General features: G+C 40.5%; 1 protein-coding gene across 1 annotated transcript in view; it reads right to left on the reverse strand.

The window, feature by feature from the left end:
• Positions 1–24,000, reverse strand: part of SLC35B3 (solute carrier family 35 member B3) — a 54,627-nt gene that overhangs the window by 23,518 nt on the left and 7,109 nt on the right. Inside the window, exons 2-5 of the mRNA XM_089682171.1 lie at positions 22,045–22,306; positions 18,040–18,161; positions 12,175–12,329; positions 5,963–6,070 (exon numbers count right to left, since the gene is read on the reverse strand). Coding sequence (XP_089538297.1) covers positions 5,963–6,070; positions 12,175–12,329; positions 18,040–18,161; positions 22,045–22,245 — 586 coding nt within the window. The 5' untranslated portion in view covers positions 22,246–22,306. The remainder of the gene's footprint in view (positions 1–5,962; positions 6,071–12,174; positions 12,330–18,039; positions 18,162–22,044; positions 22,307–24,000) is intronic.

A 24,000-nucleotide genomic window follows, 5' to 3' on the forward strand; every position in this document is an offset into this window, starting at 1 on the left:
ATTTTACAATACATGGTCCATTGGCCCCTCAATGTAGCAAAGTCGGCATGTAGCAGAGAAACAGCCCCAAAACAATGTTTTCACCTTCATATTTGACTGTAGGGATGGTGTTCTTAGTGTCATAGTCAGCATTTTTCTTCCTCCAAACATGGCGAATCGAATTAAATATCAGAAAGCTCAATTTTGGCCTCATCTGATCACAGCACTTTCTCCCAATCCTGCTCTGAATTATTTAGATGTTCATTGACAAACTTTAGGTGGGCCTGTACATATGCCTTCTTGAGGAGGGGGACCTTGTGGGCGCTGCAGGATTTCAATCCATGACGACGTATTGTGTTACCAGTGGTTTGTTTGGCGACTGTGATGCCAACTGCCTTGATATCATTGACAAGCTCGTTCCATGTAGTTCTGGGCTTATCCCTCGCTTTTCTCATGAGCATCCTTACCCCATGTGGCGAAATCTTGCATGGAGCTGCAGACCGAGGGCGATTGATGATTATTTTGTATTTCTTCCATTTGCGAATAATCACTCCAACAGTTGTCTCCTTCTCACCATGCTTCTTGCTGATGGTCTTGTAGCCCATTCCAGTCTTGTGCAGGTCTACAATCTTGTCCCTGACATACTTTGACAGATCTTTGGTCTTGCCCATGATGGTGTGGTTTGAATGGAAGAAAGACAGACAGACAGACAGACAGACAATCTGTGGACAGGTTTATTTTATACACATAAGCTGTCATTAGGAGCACCTTCTTAAACCACCTCCCGCCCACCATATAATAATATGATGGATGCACACTTTATTGCCAAAAGTATAGGGATGTTTGCATTTACACGCACATGAACTTTAATGGTTGTGTTAGTCCATAGGGTTCAATATGGAGTTGGGCTACCCTTTCCAGCCATAACCATTTCAACTCTTCTAGAAAGGCTGTCCACAAGGTTTAGGAGTGTGTCTATGGGAATGTTTGACCATTCTTCCGAAGCGCATTTGTGAGGTCAAGCACTGATGTCGGGCGAGGTGGCCTGGCTAGCAGTCTCTGCTCTAATTCATCCTAAAAGGTGTTCTATCGGGTTAAGGTCAGGACTCTGTGCTGGCCAGTCAAGTTCCTCCACCCCAAACTCACTCACTCATGTCTTTATGGACCTTGCTTTGTGCACTGGTGTGCTGTCATGATGGAACAGGAAGGGGCCATACTCAAACTGTTCCCACAAAGTTGGGAGCATGAAATTGTCCAAAATGTCTTGATATGCTGACACCTTAAGAAAGTTCTCTTAACTGGAACTAAGGGGAGAGCCCAACCTGTGAAAAACAACCCCACACTATAACCCCCCCCTCCACCAAACTTTACACTTGGCACAATGCAGTTAGGCAAGTACCGTTCTCTGCCAAACCCAGACACGTCCATCAGATTGTCAGACAGAGAAACGCGATTCGTCACTCCAGAGAACACGTCTCTACAGCTTTAGAGTCCAGTGGCGCACTTTACACCACTGCATCTGACGCGTTGCATTGCACTTAGTGATGTAAGGCTTGGATGCAGCTACTCGGCCATGGAAACCCATTCCATGAAACTCTCTACACACTGTTTTTGCGCTAATCTGAAGGCCACACAAAGTTTGGTGGTCTTTAGCTATTGACTCTGCAGACAGTTGGCGACTTCTTCACACTGTGCGCTTCAGCATGTGCTGACCCCGCTGTCATTTTACGCGGCCTACCACTTTGTGGCCAAGTTGCTGTTGTTCCCAGTTGCTTCCACTTTATTATAATACAACTAACAGTTAACAGTGGAATATTTAGTGGCAAGGAAATTTCACGGATGGACTTATTGCACAGGTGGCAACCTATCACGGTACCACGCTTGAATTCACTAAGCTCCTGAGTGCGACCCATTCTTTCACAAATGTTTGTAGAAGCAGTCTGCATGCCTAGATACTTCAGATTTTATACACCTGTGGCTATGGAGGTGATTGGAACACTTGAATCCAGTGCTTTGGAGAGGTGTCCCAATAGTAGGATGGTGATCATATAAAGCCATTTATTATCAAATAGTTGTTTGGCTCCTGTTTAAATCATAATGATAACAGAAATCACCCAAATGGCCATGATCAAAAGTTTACATACCCTGGAATGTTTGGCCTTGGTACAGACACGCAACGTGACAACATGGGTTAAAATGCCAATGAGAGGTTAATATCCCACATCTGTGGTTTTTTAACTTGCAATTAGTGTCAGCGTATAAATAGTCAATGATTTTTTTAGCTCTTACGTGGAAGCACTGACTAGGCTAGATAGTGAGCCATGGGGATCAGAAAAGAACTGTCAAAAGTTCTGCGTAACAAGGTAATGGAACGTTATAAATGTGGAAAAGGACATAAAAAGATGTCCAAAGCCTTGAATATGCCAATCAGTACTGATAAATCACCTATTAAGAAGTGGAAAGTTTGGGGATCTCTTGATACCAAGCCAATGTCAGGTAGACCAAGAAAGATTGCAGCCATAACTGACAGAAGAATTGTCCGGGATTCAAAGAAAAACCCACAGGCAACCTCAAAAGAAATACAGGCTGCATGGTCAATGTGCCAGAAACAGCCTTTACTGCACCAATGCAACAAAAAAAGCTCAGTTGCTATATGCTTGCCAACACCTTGACATGCCTAACCAGGCCTTTTTGTGTCATTGATGCAGTAAAGGCTTCTATCTGGCACCTCGACCATGCAGCTCATTTTTGTTCAAGTGCCATCATATTGTGTTCTTTCAAAACAACCATACTATCTTATTCCAGAGCAGGCTGTATTTTTCTTGTGGTTACCGAATGCCAAAGTATGCAAACTTTAGAGCACAAATGTAATATATATATATATATATATATTACACATTTTACACACACATATACATACATATATATATATATATATATTTGGACACAGGCACAATTTTATATTTTTCCAGGTATTTACCAGAACATATTCAAGCTATAGTTATATAATAGATATGGGCTGAAAGTGCACACTCCCAGGTTTAATTTGAGGATATGTACATCCAAATCGGAGGAAGGGTTTAGGAATTATCGCTCTTAACAGTAGCCATCCCCCCTTTTTCAAGGGACCAAAAGTAATTAGACAATTGAATCAACAATTGTTTCATGGCCAGGTGTGGGCTACTCCTTTTTTTATTTCTTCATCAATTAAGCAGGTAAAAGGTCTGGAGTTGATTCTAAGTGTGGTATTTGCAATTGGAATCTATTGCTGTGAACCTAAATCATGCGTTCAAAGGAGCTGTCCATGCAAGTGAAACAAGCCAATCTAAGGCTTCAAAAACTAAAATCCATCAGAGAGATAGCAGCAACATTAGAAGTGGCCAAATCAACAGTTTGGTACATTCTGAGGAAAGAAGAACGCACTGGTGAGCTCAGCAACATAAAAAAGGCATGGACATTCTCAGAAAACAACAGTGGTGGATGACCGCAGGATCCTCTCTATGGTAAAGAAAAACCCAATCACAACATCCAGACAATTGAAGGACACTCTCCAGGAGGTGGGCGTATCATTGTCAAAGTCTACAATCAAGAGAAGACTTCACGAGAGCAAATACAGAGGGTTCACCACAAGGTGCAAACCATTCATAAGCCTGAAGAATAGAAAAGCCAGATTAGACTTTGCCAAAAAACATCTCAAAAAGCCAGACCAGTTCTGGAAAAACATTCTTTGGGCGGATGAAACTAAGATTAATCTGTACCAAAATGACAGGAAGAAAAAGCTGTGGAGAAGTCTTGGAATAGCTCATGATCCAAAGCACACAACGTCATCTGTAAACCATGGTGGAGGCAGTGTGATGGCATGGGCATACATGGCTTCCAGTGGCACTGGGTCATTGGTGTTTATTGATGATGTGACAGAAGACAGAAGCAGCCGGATGAATTCTGTAGTGTTTAGAGATATACTGTCAGCACAGATTCAGCCAAATGCAGCAAAAGTTGATTGGACGGCGATTCACAGTACAGATGGACAATGATCTAAAACACACTGCAAAAGCAACCCAGGAGCTTTTGAAGGAAAAGAAGTGGAATATTCTGCAATGGCCAAGTCAATCACCTGATCTCAACACAATTGAGCATGCATTTCACTTGCTGAAGGCAAAACTAAAAGCAGAAAGACCCACAAGCAAATAACTGAAGACAGCTTTGGTTAAGAGCCTAGCAAAGCATCAGAAAGGAGGAAACCAAGTCTTTGGTAATGTCCATGGGTTCCAGACTTCAGGCATTCATTGTCAATAAAGGATTCTCAACAAAATATGAAAAGTTAACATTTTATTTATGATTATATTCATTTGTCCAATTACTATTGGTGCCTTGAAAAAGGGGGGGTTGGCTACTCTTAAGAGCTGTAATTCCTACACCCTTCCTCCAATTTGGATGTAAATACCCTCTAATTAAACCTGAGAGTGTGCACTTTCAGCCCATATCCATTATATAACTATATCTTGAATATGTTTTGGTAAATACCTGAAAAAAATCTAAAATTGTGCCTGTGTCCAAATATATACATGGACCTAACTGTATACACACACACACTGCATGCAGTATTTCAGTCATTGTTTTATCTGTTACATCAGTCTTTGTTTCCAGAAATTCCCTAACTAGGCGTTTTTTATATTACATTTCCATTAACTAAATGTAGTAGACTATTAGCATACAGTGAACACATTTTCTACAAGTACAAGAAATGCCTTACAAACCCTTAAACTTAAAGTTCTAGCTTGGAGAGTTGCACAAATAAATAAAAATAGTATTAGCCTATACTACCAGAACAGCCACATTTGGGCATCTAGAAGTTCTGCGCTAAGCAAAATTGTGAATCGGAAACAAAGATGGCCGAGATAATAAACAATACTTTGGACCATGGGGTGTAAAAAAGTATAATACTGCAAAGTGTAGGATAGGCATTCAATTTCCTGTACAGGAACAATGAATAAAGTACACCAACTGTCATCACTTGTGGACTTGCTGGGGAATCTAAATATATTAGTGTATGCTGTGCTGAAGAACTCTCTACATTACACTAAGCAGTAATGCAATTCTGGTGACTTGGGCCTCTTTCTACCTGCAGTAGCATCTATAGGCATGTTCAGCAGTGTATTTGCAGTAAGTATAATGTACAGCAGTCTATAGTATTATGCATGTCTATGCGTTTATTTGATAAACCTCTGCACCTTTCCCTGGAAACCCAAATTAGTCCCTTGTAATGGGTTCTTCTTTCTGGTAACTTGGCAGTCTTTTAAGATGCAGTAGTCTCTTGCAATATAAACCTTTTTTTGTAGTGTGCATTGATAAAGGCACGTTTTCTGTAAGTATATAGCTATGCAAATCAGTTTGAGTGGCAAGGACAAACAGGTTTAAAAAGTATGTTGTAGGGGTTATGTAACATGGTGATTTGTTGTAATGTGCAAAATCCTCTGTACCATGGCAATCTTATGTAAGATCCACATATTGTTAGAAAAATGGCAACTTATGTGGGCATTTTTGATAGATTTAAAATGCAGTTCTTGAATTTTTTTATATGGATTTATGAAAGTGTATGCTACAAACGATCTCTGCCTGATCTATATGGCCTGTATACACTAACCCTTAATATACAACTGTAGCACATTAGCGGTAAAGTTGATTTTAAACAAAGTTGCAAATAGAAGCTCTGCTGGTCAGGTTGAGACCCAGGTATACTCTTTTTTTCAAATGTATCTTGCCGGTCGCATGTTTAGGCCTCCAAAATATGTAGATAGGTAAGACCAGAGAGCGAAATTTCCCCAGTGGTTTAACAGTGCAATGTACTAGCCACAGAAGTTCCTATGTCACTTTTGGTTAAAATGAGACCTTATCCTTTTAAGGATATGGAGAGGCAAGTAATTCAGCAACAGCTAAGGAACCTACAGAACTAATCTACTAGCCTCATTATAATTTAACTTACCTGTTACATTGAAGTTTGGGGCAACTGTGCTATCAGCCAGTGTGAACCATATCAGGCCAATGCTCATGCATACAGCTGCACTCACGTCTGCAGCATTATACCTCTTTCCTGTAGGTACAAAAAAAAAAGTACAATTTATTTAGTATACATTTTTGCTATGCATACATTCTATTAACAAATTAAAAGTGCAGCTTGGGATGGCAACCAATCAGCAAACAATTACGGCCGATTAGAAAATCTGATTGGCTGCTATGGTAGCATTTTCCACATTATGATTGCCCTTTTTACTGCTTGTCACATAGATTTATCTTAATTTAGGTAATCCAAAAGAAGCAACAGCTAAGTAATAAATTGTCTTAAATGAACTGGTCATTACCAAAAAAAAACAAAAATTACCTTCACATGGATCTATAGGGACCATCAGGATTACCAAAACACATTTTTTAAGTTAAATAAATATTTTTGTACTCCCTGTAAAGTTTTTTTCTTGAATCGAGGGGTTCAAGGTTAAACTGCAGCCTACAGCAGGACTGCACACTGACAAGCAAAAACACTAAGTCAGTCCAGGATAATCCCTCCTACTACCAACATGCTTCAGTTTTGTAACATGATCATAAACTTTTTTTTTATCATTTTTTGAGGGACACAGAAAATCATTCACCTTTGGGATGTCCAAATGCAGTTCAGCTAGGAAAACTAGGAACTGGCTGCAATTCAAAGAGTTGTCTGAACAACCATACACCCAAAGCTGGCATCAGATGAGGCTCACAGCCTGAACCACATCCAGACAAAGGAGAACTGTCGCTAGATAGAGAGAAGAAAGATCAATGTCTTAGTTGAGGCGAGAGGCAGAAATTACCTTGGGTAAAAAGGAAGTCCTAAGCCTCTACACCAGTGGTACTCAACCTTCCTAATGCCGCGACCCTTTAATACAGTTCATGTTGTGGTAACCCCCAACCATAAAATTATTTATCCAGGAATTATAATTCATGAAGTGTCGTTTTACCTCCAATACTGCTGCTTTCAACACAGTAGCTGCTTTTAACAGAGTAGCTGCTTTCAACACAGCAGCTGCTTTCTACACAGTAGCTGCTCTTTACACATCAGAAATATGTGTTTTCCGATGGTCTTAGCGACCCCTGTGAAAGGGTTGTTCGACCCCCAAAGGGGTCGCGACCCACAGGTTAAGAACCACTGCTCTACACCATCTTATTCTTATGCAACACTAGAAATGGCAGTTAATGGTCGTTATTTCAAACATAAGAAAGACTACCTTGTGGGTGGAAGTAGAGAGAGGAATGTCTCTAATGGGTATATCTTCTAAGTCCAATGAAAGACTTCCTATCTTTTAAGATTGTAGAAAACCACCAAGATGCTCCTGTCTCTGAGAACAGCCATGCCAACAACTGTAAAGCAGGAAGGTAAATTGGTTTTGTACATGGAAACAAATCTGTGTAGTGTGCAGTTAAACCAGGGTAGTCCACATCTGGCAACCCAGTCTGTGACAAGGTTTCTGTAAAACCTCTTGGCATAGGGATCACTGTCCAGGATATAGGTGTTGCTGGTTGAGGAAGTCCACGTGTCCATTGTCTATGGAGGTGATGTAAATGTTGGACAAGACTTGAATGTAAAGTTTTGCCCAGGAAAGGATCCTATCTACTGCTTCCTTTCTGAAGGTTGATGTATGCTCTGCTGTGGCATTGTCCAACTGAACTTCGGAATTGGATGACCTTCCAGCAGGATGACCCAATGCTACAGTGACATTCAAATCACCCAAAGGTTATGCCATTTCTTTTTGAAGTTACTTCAGGACTAATGGAATAAGAAGGAACAGGGAAAAGGAATAACACAGTCAGAATATCAAAGATGGGCTAAGCATTCTTCTATTTATGGAAAAAGGTAGGAACTTTCCTGATTTGCGAACCGATGCACCTGCATTCACCTCAATCTGTCCAGGATGTAAAAAGTTTGTGATTTAAGGTCTATTTGAATTCCAGAGCATGAAGCCAGCTTATGAAGTTGGCCACCAAACTGAGAGTTTCCTTTAGTTGAACTGCTGTTAAGGCTGCCAAGTTTATCGCTGACCATTACAGAATTTCCCCTGCTAGGCTAAACAGAACTTTGTTCTTGGTGCCTACCTCCACAGAATCACTTTTTCAGGTGATATGCAGTGTGCACCGGATTTACAGGTAATCCTGGAGCACACAGCTGATAAAGAAAAAATTCTTGGTCAAGAAGAAAGCTACCCAGGGTAAGTGTTGGGTGGTTTCTGAAATTTCAGAAGTCAAAACTTTTGCCCTCTCGTGCTTTTTCAAGACTACACCATTGATTTGATCCAGTGAAAAATAACACAGTGTAGCCCACTGCAATCATAAGAGTAGGAATGGACTCTAAAATCACTTACTTAAAAAGTTCTTTCTTCAAAATGAGATTTTATCTGGCCTAGCCACAAGTGGTGCCCATGGCAGGCTTAGGTTTTGAATAGAGCCTTTGATAAAGGGAATCCATCCACTTGTTTGTTGAATCCTTCAACATGCCTATGTCTTCAAAGGCTAGGTCTGCATTTTTAGATGCCTAGGTAAAGGCTACATGAAGTGTAGGCACCTTGTTTGATAATAAAGTAGAATCTTTGTCAAAAAGTAACCTTCTTTTGAGAGACTTGAAGAAGGAATGACACCATTCAGGATCTTGCCATTCTTTTTTCTAAGACCCTCCCAACTAAATGATACAAGAGGCACATTTGTTTTTTTTTTTTATTTAACAACAGGAAGAGGTTCAGTTTTTGTCTTACAGACTTTGATCTGATATACAAAAAAAACCACAGACCAGCTGCCCAAATACTGTATTTGCCAGCAAACAAAAGTGTACTATCACTACACACCCTACTATGCCTAGAAAAAGGTGCACATCACCAAGGATTTAAATATTCAGACAGGCTGCAGACCGCCTCACGGAGCGCCTCCTCTCCCATAAATGGCATTGCATGCCTCCGGGGGAAACTAACATCAAGGTGCAGAGGTCCAGAGAAAGTGTACACCTCCGCAGTTCCATGCAGTGCTCCTGCCATGCCGAATGAAATCTGTAGATCTGTGGTGAGGTACCTGCTTTCAAAGATTTGTACAGCACTGTTTTCTGTAAAATGAAGATGGAGCTATGCTTTTTCAGGTGTTGCTCTAAAAGATGATTGGAGAAAATACAGAGGTTGGACACAAATATGAAAACAATACATTATTTGCAGGTGTGAAAGTGACGACATGTTTCACATTGAAAGCAGAAGTGATGTAACATTCTATTGCTTCCGGTGAGTGATGAGAAACCTAGCTAACAGGTGGGAAGCCTCACTTTCTTAATTCACTACGTACACTGCTAGTAATACAGAGTCAAGTCAGAGCTTACTGAGTTTCAGAGGGCAAATTGTTGGTGCCCTCTGTGACTGAAGTTGCCAATTTATTTGCGGTGTTGCGAGGTACAGTATCAAAAGGTTATGACGGCATATACAGTTTCCAGAAAAACCTTGTCTGATGAGCATACACATAGTCAACATGGCCTACTGACTGAGACACAAAAAGGACATTGCGCAGGATTGTGATCTGGAATAAGAAAACAACTGCTGCAAACGTGACTACAGAGCTCAGTCTTCCAAAGCCCGTGTCCACAAAAACAAACAATGCGGAGGAAACTCAATAATAAAAACGTTCACGGGCAAGATGCAATTGCCAAACCACTAGTGACCCGATTAATGCTCAGAAGAGGAGAGAGTGGTGCAATACCCATAAATCGTGAACTATCAATAGAAGACTGTAATATGAGCCAATGAATTGAGCTTTCCACTGTTCCCAACCACCGGGCGTATTTATGTGTGCCAAACACTGTCCTAAGCTCACGACCAGGCTAAAGCATGGTGGTGGCACAATCATGATTTGGGCAGCCATATCTTAGTATTCTGCAGGCCCCATCATCATCTTGAAAGGTAGTCACTACCAGTGACTATGTACAAATTTTGGCTGACCATGTGCATCCCATGACCTCAATATCATACAGCCATTATGGTCAGTTTTGGAGAACAAGGTTTCAGGCTTGTTTTTAACCTCCGGCATCTCTGTGAGAACTGGAACATCTATTGCATGAAGAGTGGTATCAGATTCCATTACCCACCATCCAAGACTTCTATTTATTAATTCCCAGGAGAATTCAGGCAGTCTTGGATTCCAAAAGGTAGTTCAAACACCATATACTTTTACCTGGTGTTTCCATAATTTTCTGCAACCCCTCTGTTTTTTTACCTCAAGCTTAGATAGCAAGACACAGTGGTCCTTGACTACCAGTTAACACAGCATGTTATCTCACTTAAGGCTGCAGAGAGACTACAGTTTCTAAGCCAGATATTGTATGTGGTACATTTGCAGTGAGATACAAGGATGAGTAAGGTACAACCAAAAATTGGAGGCTGTATATACACTGCTCAAAATAATTAAAGGAACACTTTTAAATCAGAGTATAGCATCAAGTCAATTAAACACCTGGGATATTGATCTGGTCAGTTAAGTAGCAGAGGGGGTTGTTATACAGTTTCATCTGCTTTGGTCTTAATGAAATTAACAGGTGCACTAGATGGGCAACAATGAGTCGACCCCCAAAACAGGAATGGTTTTACAACTAAAGGCCATTGACACTGTTTTCCCTACTCATCTTTTCTGACGGTTTTTCACTAGTTTTGCATGTGGCTAGGGTCAGTGTCACTACTAGTAGCATGAGCCAATACCTGCACCCTACAGTGATTGCACAGGCAGTCCAACTCCTCCAGGATGGCGCATCAACATGTGCCATTACCAGAAGGTTTGCTGTGTCTCCCAGCACAGTCTCAAGAGCATGGAGGAGAGATTCCAGGAGACAGGAAGACACTCTAGGAGAGCTGGACACTCTAGCAGGGCTGTAGAAGGTCCTTAACCCATCAGGAGGACCGGTATCTGCTCCTTTGGGCAAGGAGGAATAGGATGAGTATTGCCAGAGCCCTACAAAATGACCTCCAGCAGGCCACTGGTGTGAATCTCTGCGACCAATCAGAAACAGACTTGATGAGGGTGGCCTGAGGGGCCGATGTCCTCTAGTGGGTCCTGTGCTCCCTGCCCGGCACCATAGAGCTCGATTGGCATTTACCATTAAACACCAGATTTGGCAGGTTCTCCACTGGCGCTCTATGCTTTTCACAGATGAGAGCAGGTTCACCCTGAGCACATGTAACAGATGTGAAAGGGTCTGGAGAAGCTGTGGAGAATGTATGTTGCCTGTAACATCATTCAGCATGACCGTTTTGGTGGTGGGTCAGTGATGGTCTGGGGAGGCATATCCATGGAGGGACGCACAGACCTCTACAGGTTAGAAAATGGCACCCTGACTGTCATTAGATATCAGGATTAAATCCTTGGACCCATTGTCAAACCCTACGCTGGTGCAGTGGGTCCTGGGTTCCTTCTGGTGCACGACAGTGCCAGGCCTTATGTGGTTAGAGTATGCAGGCAGTTCCTGGAGGATGAAGGAATTGATACCATTGAATAGCCCCCATGCTTGCCTGACTTAAATCCAATAGAATACCTCTGGGATATATCACCAGACGCTGCCAGGTTGCACCTCAGACTGTCCAGGAACTCAGTGATGCTGTTGTCCAGATCTGGGAGGAAATACCCCAGGACACCATTTGTCATCTCATTAGGGGCATGCCCTAACGTTTTCAGGCATGCATACAAACACATGGGGGCCATACAAACTACTGAGTACCATTTTCAGTTGCACAAATTAAATTTCAGCAAAATGGACAAGCCTGCTGCAACATTTTTTCACTTTGAATTTTCAGGGTATCTTTGAATTCAGTCCTCTGTAGGTTGATAAATTTTCATTTCCATCAAACGATGGGGCAGCCTTACATACCTAACACATTATCAAGTCCATATCAGTATAGATATCCAGCATGATAGTTTTCCCCATTGAGATCTGATGTGTTTTCAAAGTGTTCCTTTAATTTTTTTGAGCAATGTAGAACAAACATAGCCATGTCTTACTACATATGGAAACATATATAAATTAAGTCAATTGTCATCATATCTTAAAATGGAATTGCAGGCAAACTTTATATGTACACACAACGTATATAAACACTGTCTATACACATACAAACATACTGCATACATACATTGATTTTTCATTTGGATACCTACCTTGAATAAATATTCCTCCAATCATAACGGGGATCAGTTTACAACATTTGAAAATAACCTGAGTAGGATAATTCAAATACCCAAGAGAAGTATTTGAAAGGCCCATTGTACCCACAGTGAGGAATGCTATTATTATATAGGTTTTTGCAGGTATTCTGAAAAATAAAGTAAATACAAAACATTCTCAAACATTTATTATGTTTATACCACAGTATATATTGTGTACTTTATTCACTTGATCAAGGTTTTCCATTATGCGGTTATAATAACTGGACACAGATTCAAAACCATCACCCAGGTGAATGATTTAACCGTTTCTAATGGCATTCATACCAAGCAGTATTAGTAATTTGTACAACAGTAACCTAAAATTTATAGAATTGATAAATGACATGGAAAAAAAACAAACATACAGAACAAAGAATCATATCTACAGTGCTTGGCTGTTACTATGATAGAAGACCATGTTGTCAATGCTAACTTGTCCTAAAAATACTAGCTGCTTGGCTAGTCTCTCTGACCCATTGTTTTATATACTTGCTGACTTACCGGCTTGGAATAAACATGCAGATTTTCTAATTTACGTTTTACATATTTGTTTTGGGTCTGTGACAAAATTTGGAAGCCAGACAACCAGCATTTCCACATTAAGCTCAGCACTAACAGACGCAATATTTCAGTGTAGTGTAGGTTTACTACCCACATATGAATTCATAGAGTTAGAGGAGCTTAGTAATCTGATAATTTCTTTCTGGGAGTCAATTCGTTAAATCTTCTTTCCACAGTTCTGGTTCTGTTCCAGCCCACCTTTTGGTATTTCCACAATCTTCAAGACGTAAATATAATTAAAAATGATCAGCAGGGAACATGGGCCCTCTTGGTGCAGGCTACAGCATACGTGTAGTCCTGGGATTTAAGCGCAGGGCTCTTACTAGAATCCCTAAGAGGAGAGGCATCATATTTACATCAAATTAAATGAATTTGAGATTTCTATTTTTAATTGTGTTTTGAAAGTTTTTTTGCTTCTTTTTAAATTGGCAGCCTCAGGTCCCATGTCATAATATATCCATTACAAGCAATGATTTTGAATCGTCGCCTCTTCCACAGTTCACTCAGGGCTTGTTCACGCTATCTTGTGCTGTGGCAATGCTTTATTGTGCACTGTGGTACTTCATTACCACAACCCATTTATTCTGCGCCAAACAAAAAAAAATTTGCTCTCTTTTTAATTTTTTTTTACATCAGTGACTTGCGTTGTAGTGCACTGCAGCACAGGTGGTAAACATTAAGGCCTTGTTCACGCAGGAGGTGCAACTGTGTATGCACTTCTTTGCGCGTTCCTGTGAGGGGCGTTTTAGAGCAGCCCATTAATTTCAATGTCTGCCCTATAATTGAGCAATGCACAAAGGTGCCAGCACACTTTTTAAAATTGTGCCACAAAAAAAATAAAAATGGAGGGTTTTGCGGGGTGTGCATGCTTGCTAGATGTGTGGGAATGATGGTAAAAATTGTACCTGTGCGCATCTGCAATAGGGCAGCTCATTTTGAGTGCTGCAGGAAAATACACAATTTTGCATGCATTCTCATTCCACACTTGGTGTGAATAAGTTCCAAGACCCCCATCTCCCTCCTTAATATTAAAGAGCAAAGGAAAACGTCAGTTGTGGAGTTTTCAGAAAACAGTGAGTAAAAATGTAAACTACAATTTTTACATAGTTTAAGTAAAGTATTTAACCACTTCAATACTGGGCACTTTCAACCCTCCCTTTCCTGTCCAGGCCAATTTTCAGCCTTGAGCACTGTCACACTTTAAATGATCACTGTACCCATATTAAATTTGCATTTATTTATTTTAACACAAATAGAGCTTTCTTTTGGTGGTATTTAATCACCACTGGGTTGTTTTAAATTTTTTGCTAAAAAAAAGACCAACATTTTTGAAGAAAAAAAAAAAACAAATACAAAAAAACCAAACGCATTTTTCTTCATTTCTGTTATAGAAGTTTGCTTATTAATCTTTCTTCATAACTGATAGATTTCTTTCGTGAAAATAACCCAAAAAAGTGTTTGGTATTTAGTCTGTAGGAAAGTTATAGAGTCTACAAACTATGGGATATACAGTATCTGGCCTAACTTATTTCTCGAGGCCCAAAAAAACTAGGAAAGTACAAATACCTTCCAAATTACCCCTTTTTGCAAAGTAGACAGTCCAATGTATTTAGTAAGAGGTATGGCGAGTTTTCTGAAGTTGTAATTTCTTGTCACAATTTATTGGAAAATAAAGAAATTTTAGAAAGTATTTTTTTTCTCACATACTAACACCAGAGCAGTACAGCGTCATTATATATCTGGTGCGGCATTGTTCAGGGACACTGGTGATAGTATGCAAAAAAAAAAAAATTCAATTTTTTAAAATATTTTTTTTAACACACTGTGACTGGAGCAATACGGTATAACCATAGTAACACTGTACAACGCGGGGGAAGTGATCAGGAATATTTTTTTAAATTTTTTTTACAAAACACACACTATGATTACTTTTTCCAGTGAATTTTTCTGGTGTAAGCAACCATTTTACTATTGTTGTTAGATGTTTGGCCACAATTAATCACATGGTAAAGATGGGCTGTGATTGGCCCTGTTTGTCCCATGTGATCACCGTGACCAATCACAGAGATCAACACAATAGTACACAATTGATGGCATTAACCACTGGCCCTCCTGATGATTTACCCCCCTTCCTGACCAGGCCATTTTTTGCGTTATGGTGCTGCATTACTTTAACTGACAATTGTGCGGTCATGCAGCGCTGCACCCACATGAAATTTATATATTTTTTCCCATTAACTGAACTTTCTTTCGGTGGTACTTGATCGCCTGCGCATTTTTTAATTTTTCGTGCTATAAGGAATAATAAGACCGACATATATACAGGATATATGCAGTATTTGTTTTTTGTTTTTTTACTATCAATGGCGGCGATCAGTGACTTATAGCGGGACTGCGGCGGACATTCTGACACTGGGGGGAACTGACATGGTGTCACTGACACCAGTACAGTGATCAGTCCTAAAAAAAAAAACCCCAAAAAAACCCCACTGACACTGTACTAATGGCACTGGGCAGGAAGGGGTTAACATGAGGACGATCAAAGTGTTAACTGTCTGGACAGCACTGATTGGCTTTGTGCTGATCACATGCACTTTCCCAAGAAAAAAAAAAATAAAATTCTCTAGCAATACACACCAAACTGAGCATGTGCAGCTTGCCGTTAAGGCTCTGTTCCATCAGCAGATGGATTGGTGACTGTGGAATAAAGGAGGGATCAGAGAAAACAGGATCAGACATCCTTTTTACACAATGCGGAGGAATAACCCCTTCGGTTCCACAGTGAGTATAACAAGCATGCTTTATGCATATACAGACGGATTTTACTGTTGAGTGTTTAGTAACACTTTAAAGTGGTTCTAAAGTTAAAATTTTTTTTTACCTTAATGTTAACTTAATTAAATGATTAAAAACTTTTTACCACTTACCCGAGTCCTCTCTTGATCCAGCGCTGTGCCTGGCTGCATCTTATTTCAGCTTCTTCCAGCTCTCACAGGAGACTCAAGCAGAAGCGGAAGCCATTGGCTCCTGCTGCTGTCAGTCAAATCTGTGAGGAGGGAGTGGGGCCAAACTATGCAGCTATGGATGCACACAGCCCAGCTTACCTGCAGATGTGCCCCACAGAACATGGCCTGCTATTGGGGCACATGCAGGAGAGTAGGAGTGGAGAGCGCCAGCAGGGGACTCCAAAACATGATGTTCAGTGACTGCTATGTGCAATACCATTGCACAGAGCAGGTAGGTATAACATGCTTAGCCTTTAAAACCCCTTTAATCTTTTCCATAACTAACTGAATTTATCATGCTGGCAGATCCCATTATCAGCTGTAAACTATAATTCAGCACTCTAACAACAAAGAGTTAAAAGTTCTCCAGACTTGGAATCTGTAGTGCATATTAACCACTTGCTGACCACAGATAGCCAAATGACGGCTTCACTGCAGCCGGCCAGTTCTGGGAGGGCATCATGACGTCCTCCCAGAACACGCTCTCCTACGCGCCCCCAGCGATCTCCGTGATCGCTGTGTCCTATGGACACAGCTGATCACATGGTATGGTAAAAGGCCAATTATAGCGGCCTTTCACCACGTGATCAGCCGTGTCCAATGACACACTGATCACCAGGAAATGCAATTGCCAGTTATTCGGCTGCACTTTCCTCATGCTGTCACAGTGTGAGGAAAGTATTGCAGAGAGCCGGCAGTTGTCAGAGGAGGGATCGACACCGATCATCAGATCAGATGATCAGTGTCCTGATGATCAGTGCCCAGCAGTGCCGCCCACAAGTGCCCAGCAGTGCCGCCCATCAGTGCCATCCATCAGTGCACCAGTCAGTGCCCAGCAGTGCCACCAGTCAATGCCCAGCAGTGCCACCAGTCAGTGCCCAGCAGCTTATCAGTGCTGCCTATCATTGCCGCCTATCAGTGCTGCCTCATCAACGCACATCAGTGAAGCAGAAAAATTACCTGTTTGAAAAATTTTATAATAGAAACAAAGAAAAACTTTTTTTTTCAAATTGTTTGCTCGTTTATAACACAAAAAAGATAAAACACCCAGCAGCGAGTAAATACCACCAAAAGAAAGCAATATTTGTGTTAAAAAAACTATACAAATTTCATATGGGTACAATGTTGCATGACCGCGCAATTGTCATTCAAAGTGCGACAGCGCTGAAAGCTGAGAATTGTCCTGGGCAGGAAGGGGGTATAAGTGCCCAATAGGCAAGTGGTTAATGAGGAAAAAATGTGCAATCCTGTGTATATCCCGCTCCAAAAAAACAGCCAGAAAAGCAAAAATATATATTTTTTAATTATTTTGTTGTGTGAATGGGAACACACAACATAGAGGGGAAAATTTACTAAAAACTGGTGCAATCAGAATCTGGTGCAGCTGTGCATGGTAGCCAATCAGCTTCTAACTTCAGCTTGTTCATTTAAGCTTTGGCAATAAAACCTGGAAAACTAACTGATTTCTATGCAGAGTTGCAACAGATTTTTCACTCTCCACTTTTAGTAAATAACCCCCACAGTGGTTTTTTGAAACTTGACAAGCAGAAATACATAAGATCATTTCATTACTTTGTGTGTTTTTTTTTCTTTTTTCTTATACCAAGGTCAGTTTTATGGTCTGCAATCAAGGAATCTACTTATTTATATGTTGTTTCAACTTCATTCTGAAGGTATGAATATTTTTTAAATAAGTGCCGTAACTCACCCTTACTGCATTTTAGCATTGGTGTTCATGACAGTACACAGACAGCCAAAATGAAAAAAAAGTTTAAAGTAGAACTATAGGCAAAACCTTTTTTTTCCCATTTTGGATAGAGCAAAAATAAAAATCCTGTCAGATTTTATTATCACTATCTGTGTCCCATTGCAGAGATTTCCGTAAACTTCCTGCCCCATACCCAAAAAGGAAGAGGGAGAAAATCCCTGAAAATCAAAGGAATTCCTTGGGGACCCCCAGGTCACCAGATTTAGTGTCCCCATTGGAAAATTTCCCCTCTACTACTTTTGTTGGGACTACCTATAATTTGGGATTATCTTTTACTTTCACTTTCAATGACAATGGCAAACAAGACAAATAGAGAGGGTGAATCTCCTTAATGGGGGCACAGCAATAAAAACGGACAGGTGTTCTAATCCCTCTGCACTCCATCCAAAACTCCAACATCCAAAAAAAGCCTGTTAAAGGAACAAAGATAAAGAAAATAAGAGATAACAAGAAATGTTTGTTCTACACACGTCCTATACATACCTTCTTCGTTTATCTTGGGTTAACTGTAATTCTATTAATCCAAATACTGAGTAAAATCCAAATTGCACTAATGTCAGATACCAACCAAATGGTTTAAAACCCTCAACTGAGAATATCAATTCCTAAAAAAAGAAAACACACAAATAAATTCATCAATGCAATGGAAAATAAATGACAAAAAAAAAAAAAAAAAAAAATACTTGCCAAATATTGTTTAATGTAAACAGCAGTTTTATTGTCTTGGTAATATTGTGCTTACTACCGAAAAATGTAGAAGTAATTCTCCCTAATTTTATGTTTTCATGAACTCTGTACTCTATAAAATATAAAATAGTCATACCAATTTAAAATAAAATAGATTATTCCAGGTTTATACACGTACTAATAAATAATAAAACCTGTCACAAGTCACGGAAAGGCAATCTTGGTATTTAATTAAACATTTGCACACAGAATTGACCCTCAGAGAAAACTACATGACAGAACAAAAAGATCCAGAGATCTCATTGGCTGGAAACTCAAAGTTGCCATTGGTGGTCTAGACTTCAATAAAATCCAAAGCAGACTAGAAATTTAGGCTTCTGCATAAACAAATCTATACCGGATGAGGGTGTGTGTCTCTATGCACCATCTGGCCAACTGATGAATCTAAAATATAACCTTTATTCAAATATATAAAATGTATGCTCAGCTGTAATTAATGCTTATTGGCGTGGAATGGATACCATTGCAATTATTTACCTTACATCCAAATGGTCAATAACACCAGACCAAATTAAATACCATTTTAGATGAAGTGACCGCATAAAAAGAGACTCTGTAGTTTGATCATAAGCCTATCAGCTTGACTATATAATCTCTATTAAGGAAATGGAGTTACCCCATGGACAAAACTAATTAGTATAATCTGTCTTGCTACAGAAATGTAATACGGTAACACTCATCCACGGCCTAAATTTCAGCCTCTCATCGACAAGCCCCATACATCACCATATCTAGACAAAAATACCTCACTGTCTTGAGGAATGCAAATGATGCACTGTAAAACGCAGTACAGACCTCTCCAAAAAAGGGGAGGGGAGAGGAGTGAATACCACATGTGCATTCAAAAAGTGCTCCCAAAGAAAGACCCAAAAAGGTTATATTTTAGATTTATCAATTGGGACACGCACCCTCGTCCGATATAGATATTTTATTTGCCAAAGATGATGATTTACAATTAGGGCTTAGTTTAATAGTTGATTTATTCTGCATAAACAATAAAAAGGTACTTATTTTACTTTTATGCTGAACTTGTCGAGCAGATAAAATAGGTGAGCAGGAATTTGCTTTTCACATAACTGGATAACTGAAGAGAAGATTCCCAACACCTTTTTTAAATAGGTCACCATGGTGTTGATTTACTAAAACCAGAGCATGCAAAATCTGGTGCAGCTGTGCATGGTAGCCAATCAGCTTCTAACTTTAGCTTGTTCAATTAAGCTTGGACAATAAAACCTGGAAACGGATTGGTTTCTATGCAGAGCTGCACCAGATTTTGCAGTCTCCAGGTTCAGTAAATCATCCCCCATGCATCCAGGCATGAGTGAAAGCGATAGGACCTTCTGCTGAGTTTTCTGGAGCTAGGCCATTCACAGTTTAAATGACATTTGCACTTTTAACCTAAATTCCTCTAAACCTACCCCTTCATCTTACCTAAACTAACATGCACTAACAGCACCCACACAAGCTTCTTGCTTACCTCCGTAGCAGAACTGCATCCTGTGCACCGTCCACTTGACTTTGAAAAAGGAATTACTACTGCAACTCCCTCCTCATCGGCCTACCCCAGTGCAAACTCTCCCCGCTTCAGACCATCCTGAACTCAGCTGCCAGACTCATCCACCTCACCAGCCGCTCCACCTCTGCCACCCCCCTCTGCCTCTCCCTCCACTGGCTCCCCATTGCCCAACGCATTAAATTCAAACTGCTCACTCTGACCTATAAAGCCATTCACAACACTGCCCCTAACTACCTCACCGACCTGATTCCCAAGTACCACCCTACCCGTACCCTTCGCTCTTCACAGGACCTCCTTCTATCTTGCTCCCTGGTCTCCTCCTCCCACGCACGACTGCAAGACTTCTCCAGGTCCTCCCCCATCCTCTGGAACTCACTACCCCAATCCATCAGACTGTCACCTTCCCTCCTCACCTTCAGGCGCTCCCTGAAAACCCACCTCTTCAGGGAAGCCTACCCCACCCTCACCTAACAGCCGCTGCCCTTCCCTCCTCCTACCACTCCATCCCCCACAGCCGTTTCCTCCTGTACCTCTACCCCCTCCCTCCTAGATTGTAAGCTCGAAAGAGTAGGGCCCTCTTACCCCTTGTGTGCTGTTTGATGTTACTGTACTGTTTCATGTATTGTCCCCCCTCTGTTGTACAGCGCTGAGCAAACCCTTTGGCGCTATATAAACTCGATAAATAAATAAATAAATAAGGAATTCCCTTCTGAGATGGCTACACTTACTCAATGAGACCTGACAGACCTGTATGGGCTCTCCCAAGACACTGGAACTGCATCCTGGGGCAGGCCTATTGAAGTCTATGCGGTCTCAGCTAAAGCCAGCCCAGAAAAGGATTCCTGCCTAAAGTGAAGTAAACAGTGCACAGGATGCAGCTCTGCTACAGAAGTAATATTCCTACATCCTCTGATGGTGTATCCTCTACTTGAAACACAAGCCTGAAACTGAAATTAATCTCTCTCCAGCACCTGCTATAAAAGGCTAGCTGGGGGAAGTACATCTGTAGTTCTGAAGCACCCCCAAAATGGCCATTGCCGCCTTCTTACAGTGGTAGTAAACTTGAAAAAAAAAAATTCTGGGCTCCCTTCAAATTTATGTCAAAATATGCACTGCATACTAGCATATAATAACAAACTTACCTTAGACATCGAGCCCTCCAGAAGTGTGCTGTCATCGCTGCAGAGGTTTCTATCTCCACCTGGTCTTCCTTTCGGGTACTCCAACCATTTGAATGACCTGGGCCGCATGTGTACTGCATCCCTGCGCATGCGACATCATCGTCCGTTGCCAATGCAAATATCTCCTAAATAATGCACGTTTAAGAGATACTCATTGTACCTACAGGTAAGATGAACTGTAAGCTTACTTGTGGGTACAAGTGCACTCCCAGGGTTAACTACCACTTTAAACTAGTACTTTTAAAAATTCCCTAACCCCACTTTGTCCTAGACTGGGAGCCACTCTCCACTGTCTATACTTCCTTTTACTACTACTTTCCTGCTATGTCATTGGCAAATTCCTTGGAAATTCCCATTCCACTGCCAAACACAGTGCTGTACACTGTATGCAACTGAGGCTACATACAGTTTATACAGCGCTCACAGCTGCTGCGTCTGTTAGTGAAGTAAATTGTTTGTTCATACCAGCTTGGTCCAAACAAACTACTTAAAGTTCACAAAGGGCCAGTTCACACCGCAAAAACACTTTGGATGCGTTCCGGGTCCTTTTTTGCTTACAGTTTTTATGTGTTCCAGTAGAGTTCTGTGCAGAAAAAAAAATGCAGCATGTTCTACTTTTTTTCTGCACCTGAACTGATTGCACTGGTGTGAACTAGGGCCAGTGGAATACATGGAAAACATTGTGCATGCATTTTTTTTGCATTAAAAAAAAAAAAAAAAAAACTCACTGGACTGCATCTGATATGAACTAGCCCCAAAACCGGGAGATCAACTTTGTATTTGGCACCACTTTAATAACAATAAATTAACTTTAATAACAATAAAATCTTGCACCAAATTGTATTGTAACTGTAATGTCTACCTTCATTTTGTAAAGTGCTGCACAAACTGTTGACACTTTATAAATCCTGTATAATAATAATAAATAAAAAAGGACAAAAGCAGCATCAGCTGGATTAATGCTGTCTGCATATTATCATTCCCACTATGTGATTTGGCCTCATGATATTATTACAGGAACATAAATGTCTGAATGAAGATTACCTGTAAATATCCATATATTAAATAAAAAATAAAAACTCCAGTAACACAAATGAAAAATTGCACAGGTTTCTGGAACTGGCTTAGATTAATACCAAGCACCCGGATGTCGTCAACAGACTTGATGTGAGGGGACATCGTATCCGTTTTTGATGGAATACTGATGGAAATGTACTTCCTTGAGTTATTGTATTTCAGATCCATGGTGCTCGGTGGGGAGTCTTCAGGTTCCTCGGACAATTCAGCTGCTTTACCTTTAGAACAACTGAAAGAAAAAAGCGGAATGAAATACATTTTAACTAAGGCCTCTTATAACTGGTAGAAAAAGCCATGCAGAGATCTGAAAACACATATTCTTCACTTACAGTGCCTTGAATAAGTATTCACACCTCTTAGAATTTTACACATTTTGTCATGTTACAACCAAAAATGTAAATGTATTTTATTGAGATTTTATGTGACAGGACCAACAAAATGGCACATAATTGTGAAGTGGAAGGAAAATGATAAATGGTTTTCAAAATTTTTTACAAATAAATATCTGAAAAGCTTGGCATGCATTTGTATTCAGCCCATTCTTCTTTGCAAAACAGCTCAAGCTCTGTCAGATTGGATGGAGAGTGTCTGCGAATAGCAATTTTCAAGTCTTGCCACAGATTCTCAATTGGATTTAGGTCTGGACTTTGACTGGGCCATTCTAACACATGAATATGCTTTGATCTAAACCATTCCATTGTAGCTCTGGCTGTATGTTTAGGGTCGTTGTTCTGCTGGAAGGTGAACCTCCTCCCCAGTCTTAAGTCTTTTGCAGACTCTAACAGGTTTTCTTCAAAGATTGCCCTGTATTTGGTTTCATCCATCTTCCCATCAACTCTGACCAGCTTCCCTGTCCCTGCTGAAGAAAAGCATCCCCACATCATGATGCTGCCACCACGTTTCATGGTGGGGATAGTGTTCAGGGTGATTTACACCACACATACCATTTTGCTTTTAAGCCACAAAGTTAAATTTTGGTCTCATTGGACCAGAGCACCTTCTTCCATGTTTGCTGTGTCCCCCACATAGCTTCTCACAAACTGCAAACAGGACTTCTTATTGCTTTCCTTCAACAATGGCTTTCTTCTTGCCACTCTTCCATAAAGGCCAGATTTGTGGAGTACACGACTAATAGTTGTCCTGTAGACAGATTCTCCCACCTGAGCTGTGGATCTCTGCAGCTCCTCCAGAATTACCATGGGCCCCTTGGCTGCTTCTCTGATTAATGCTCTCCTTGCCTGGCCTGGCCTGGCCTGTCAGTTTAGATGGATGGTCATGTCTTGGTAGGTTTGCAGTTGTGTCATACTCTTTTCATACTCGGATGATGGATTGAACAGTGCTCCGTGAGATGTTCAAAGTTTGGGATACTTTAATAACCTAACTCTGCTTTAAACTTCTCCACAACGTTATCCCTGACCTATCTGGTGTGTTCCTTGGCCTTCATGATGCGGTTTGTTCACTAATGTTCTTTAAGAAACCTCTGGGGGCTTCACAGAACAGCTGTATTTATACTGAGATTAAATTGCACACAGGTGAACTCTGTTTACTAAATTAGGTGAATTCTGAAGGCAATTGGTTTCACTAGATTTTAGTTAGGGGTATCAGAGTAAAGGGGGCTGAAAACAAATGCATGCCACACTTTTCAGATATTTGTAAAAAATTTCGAAAACCATTAATCATTTTCTTTCCACGTCACAATAATATGCCACTTTGTATTTGTCTATCACATAAAATCCCAATAAAATACATTTACGTTTTTGGTTGTAACATGGAAAAATTCAAGGGGTATGAAAACTTTTTCAAGGCACTGTAATAGTAGTAATACACTGGATTTCATGAGTATAAATTGGAGGAAACAACATTTTTGAGCTGCCCACAGCAATGAATTTTACAGCTGTCTTCTAGTACGAGTTAGAAAGTAAA

This window comes from Staurois parvus, unplaced genomic scaffold (assembly GCF_062004578.1).
Source record: "Staurois parvus isolate SC_StPar_1 unplaced genomic scaffold, SC_StPar_1.0 ptg000287l, whole genome shotgun sequence".
Taxonomy (NCBI): domain Eukaryota; kingdom Metazoa; phylum Chordata; class Amphibia; order Anura; family Ranidae; genus Staurois; species Staurois parvus.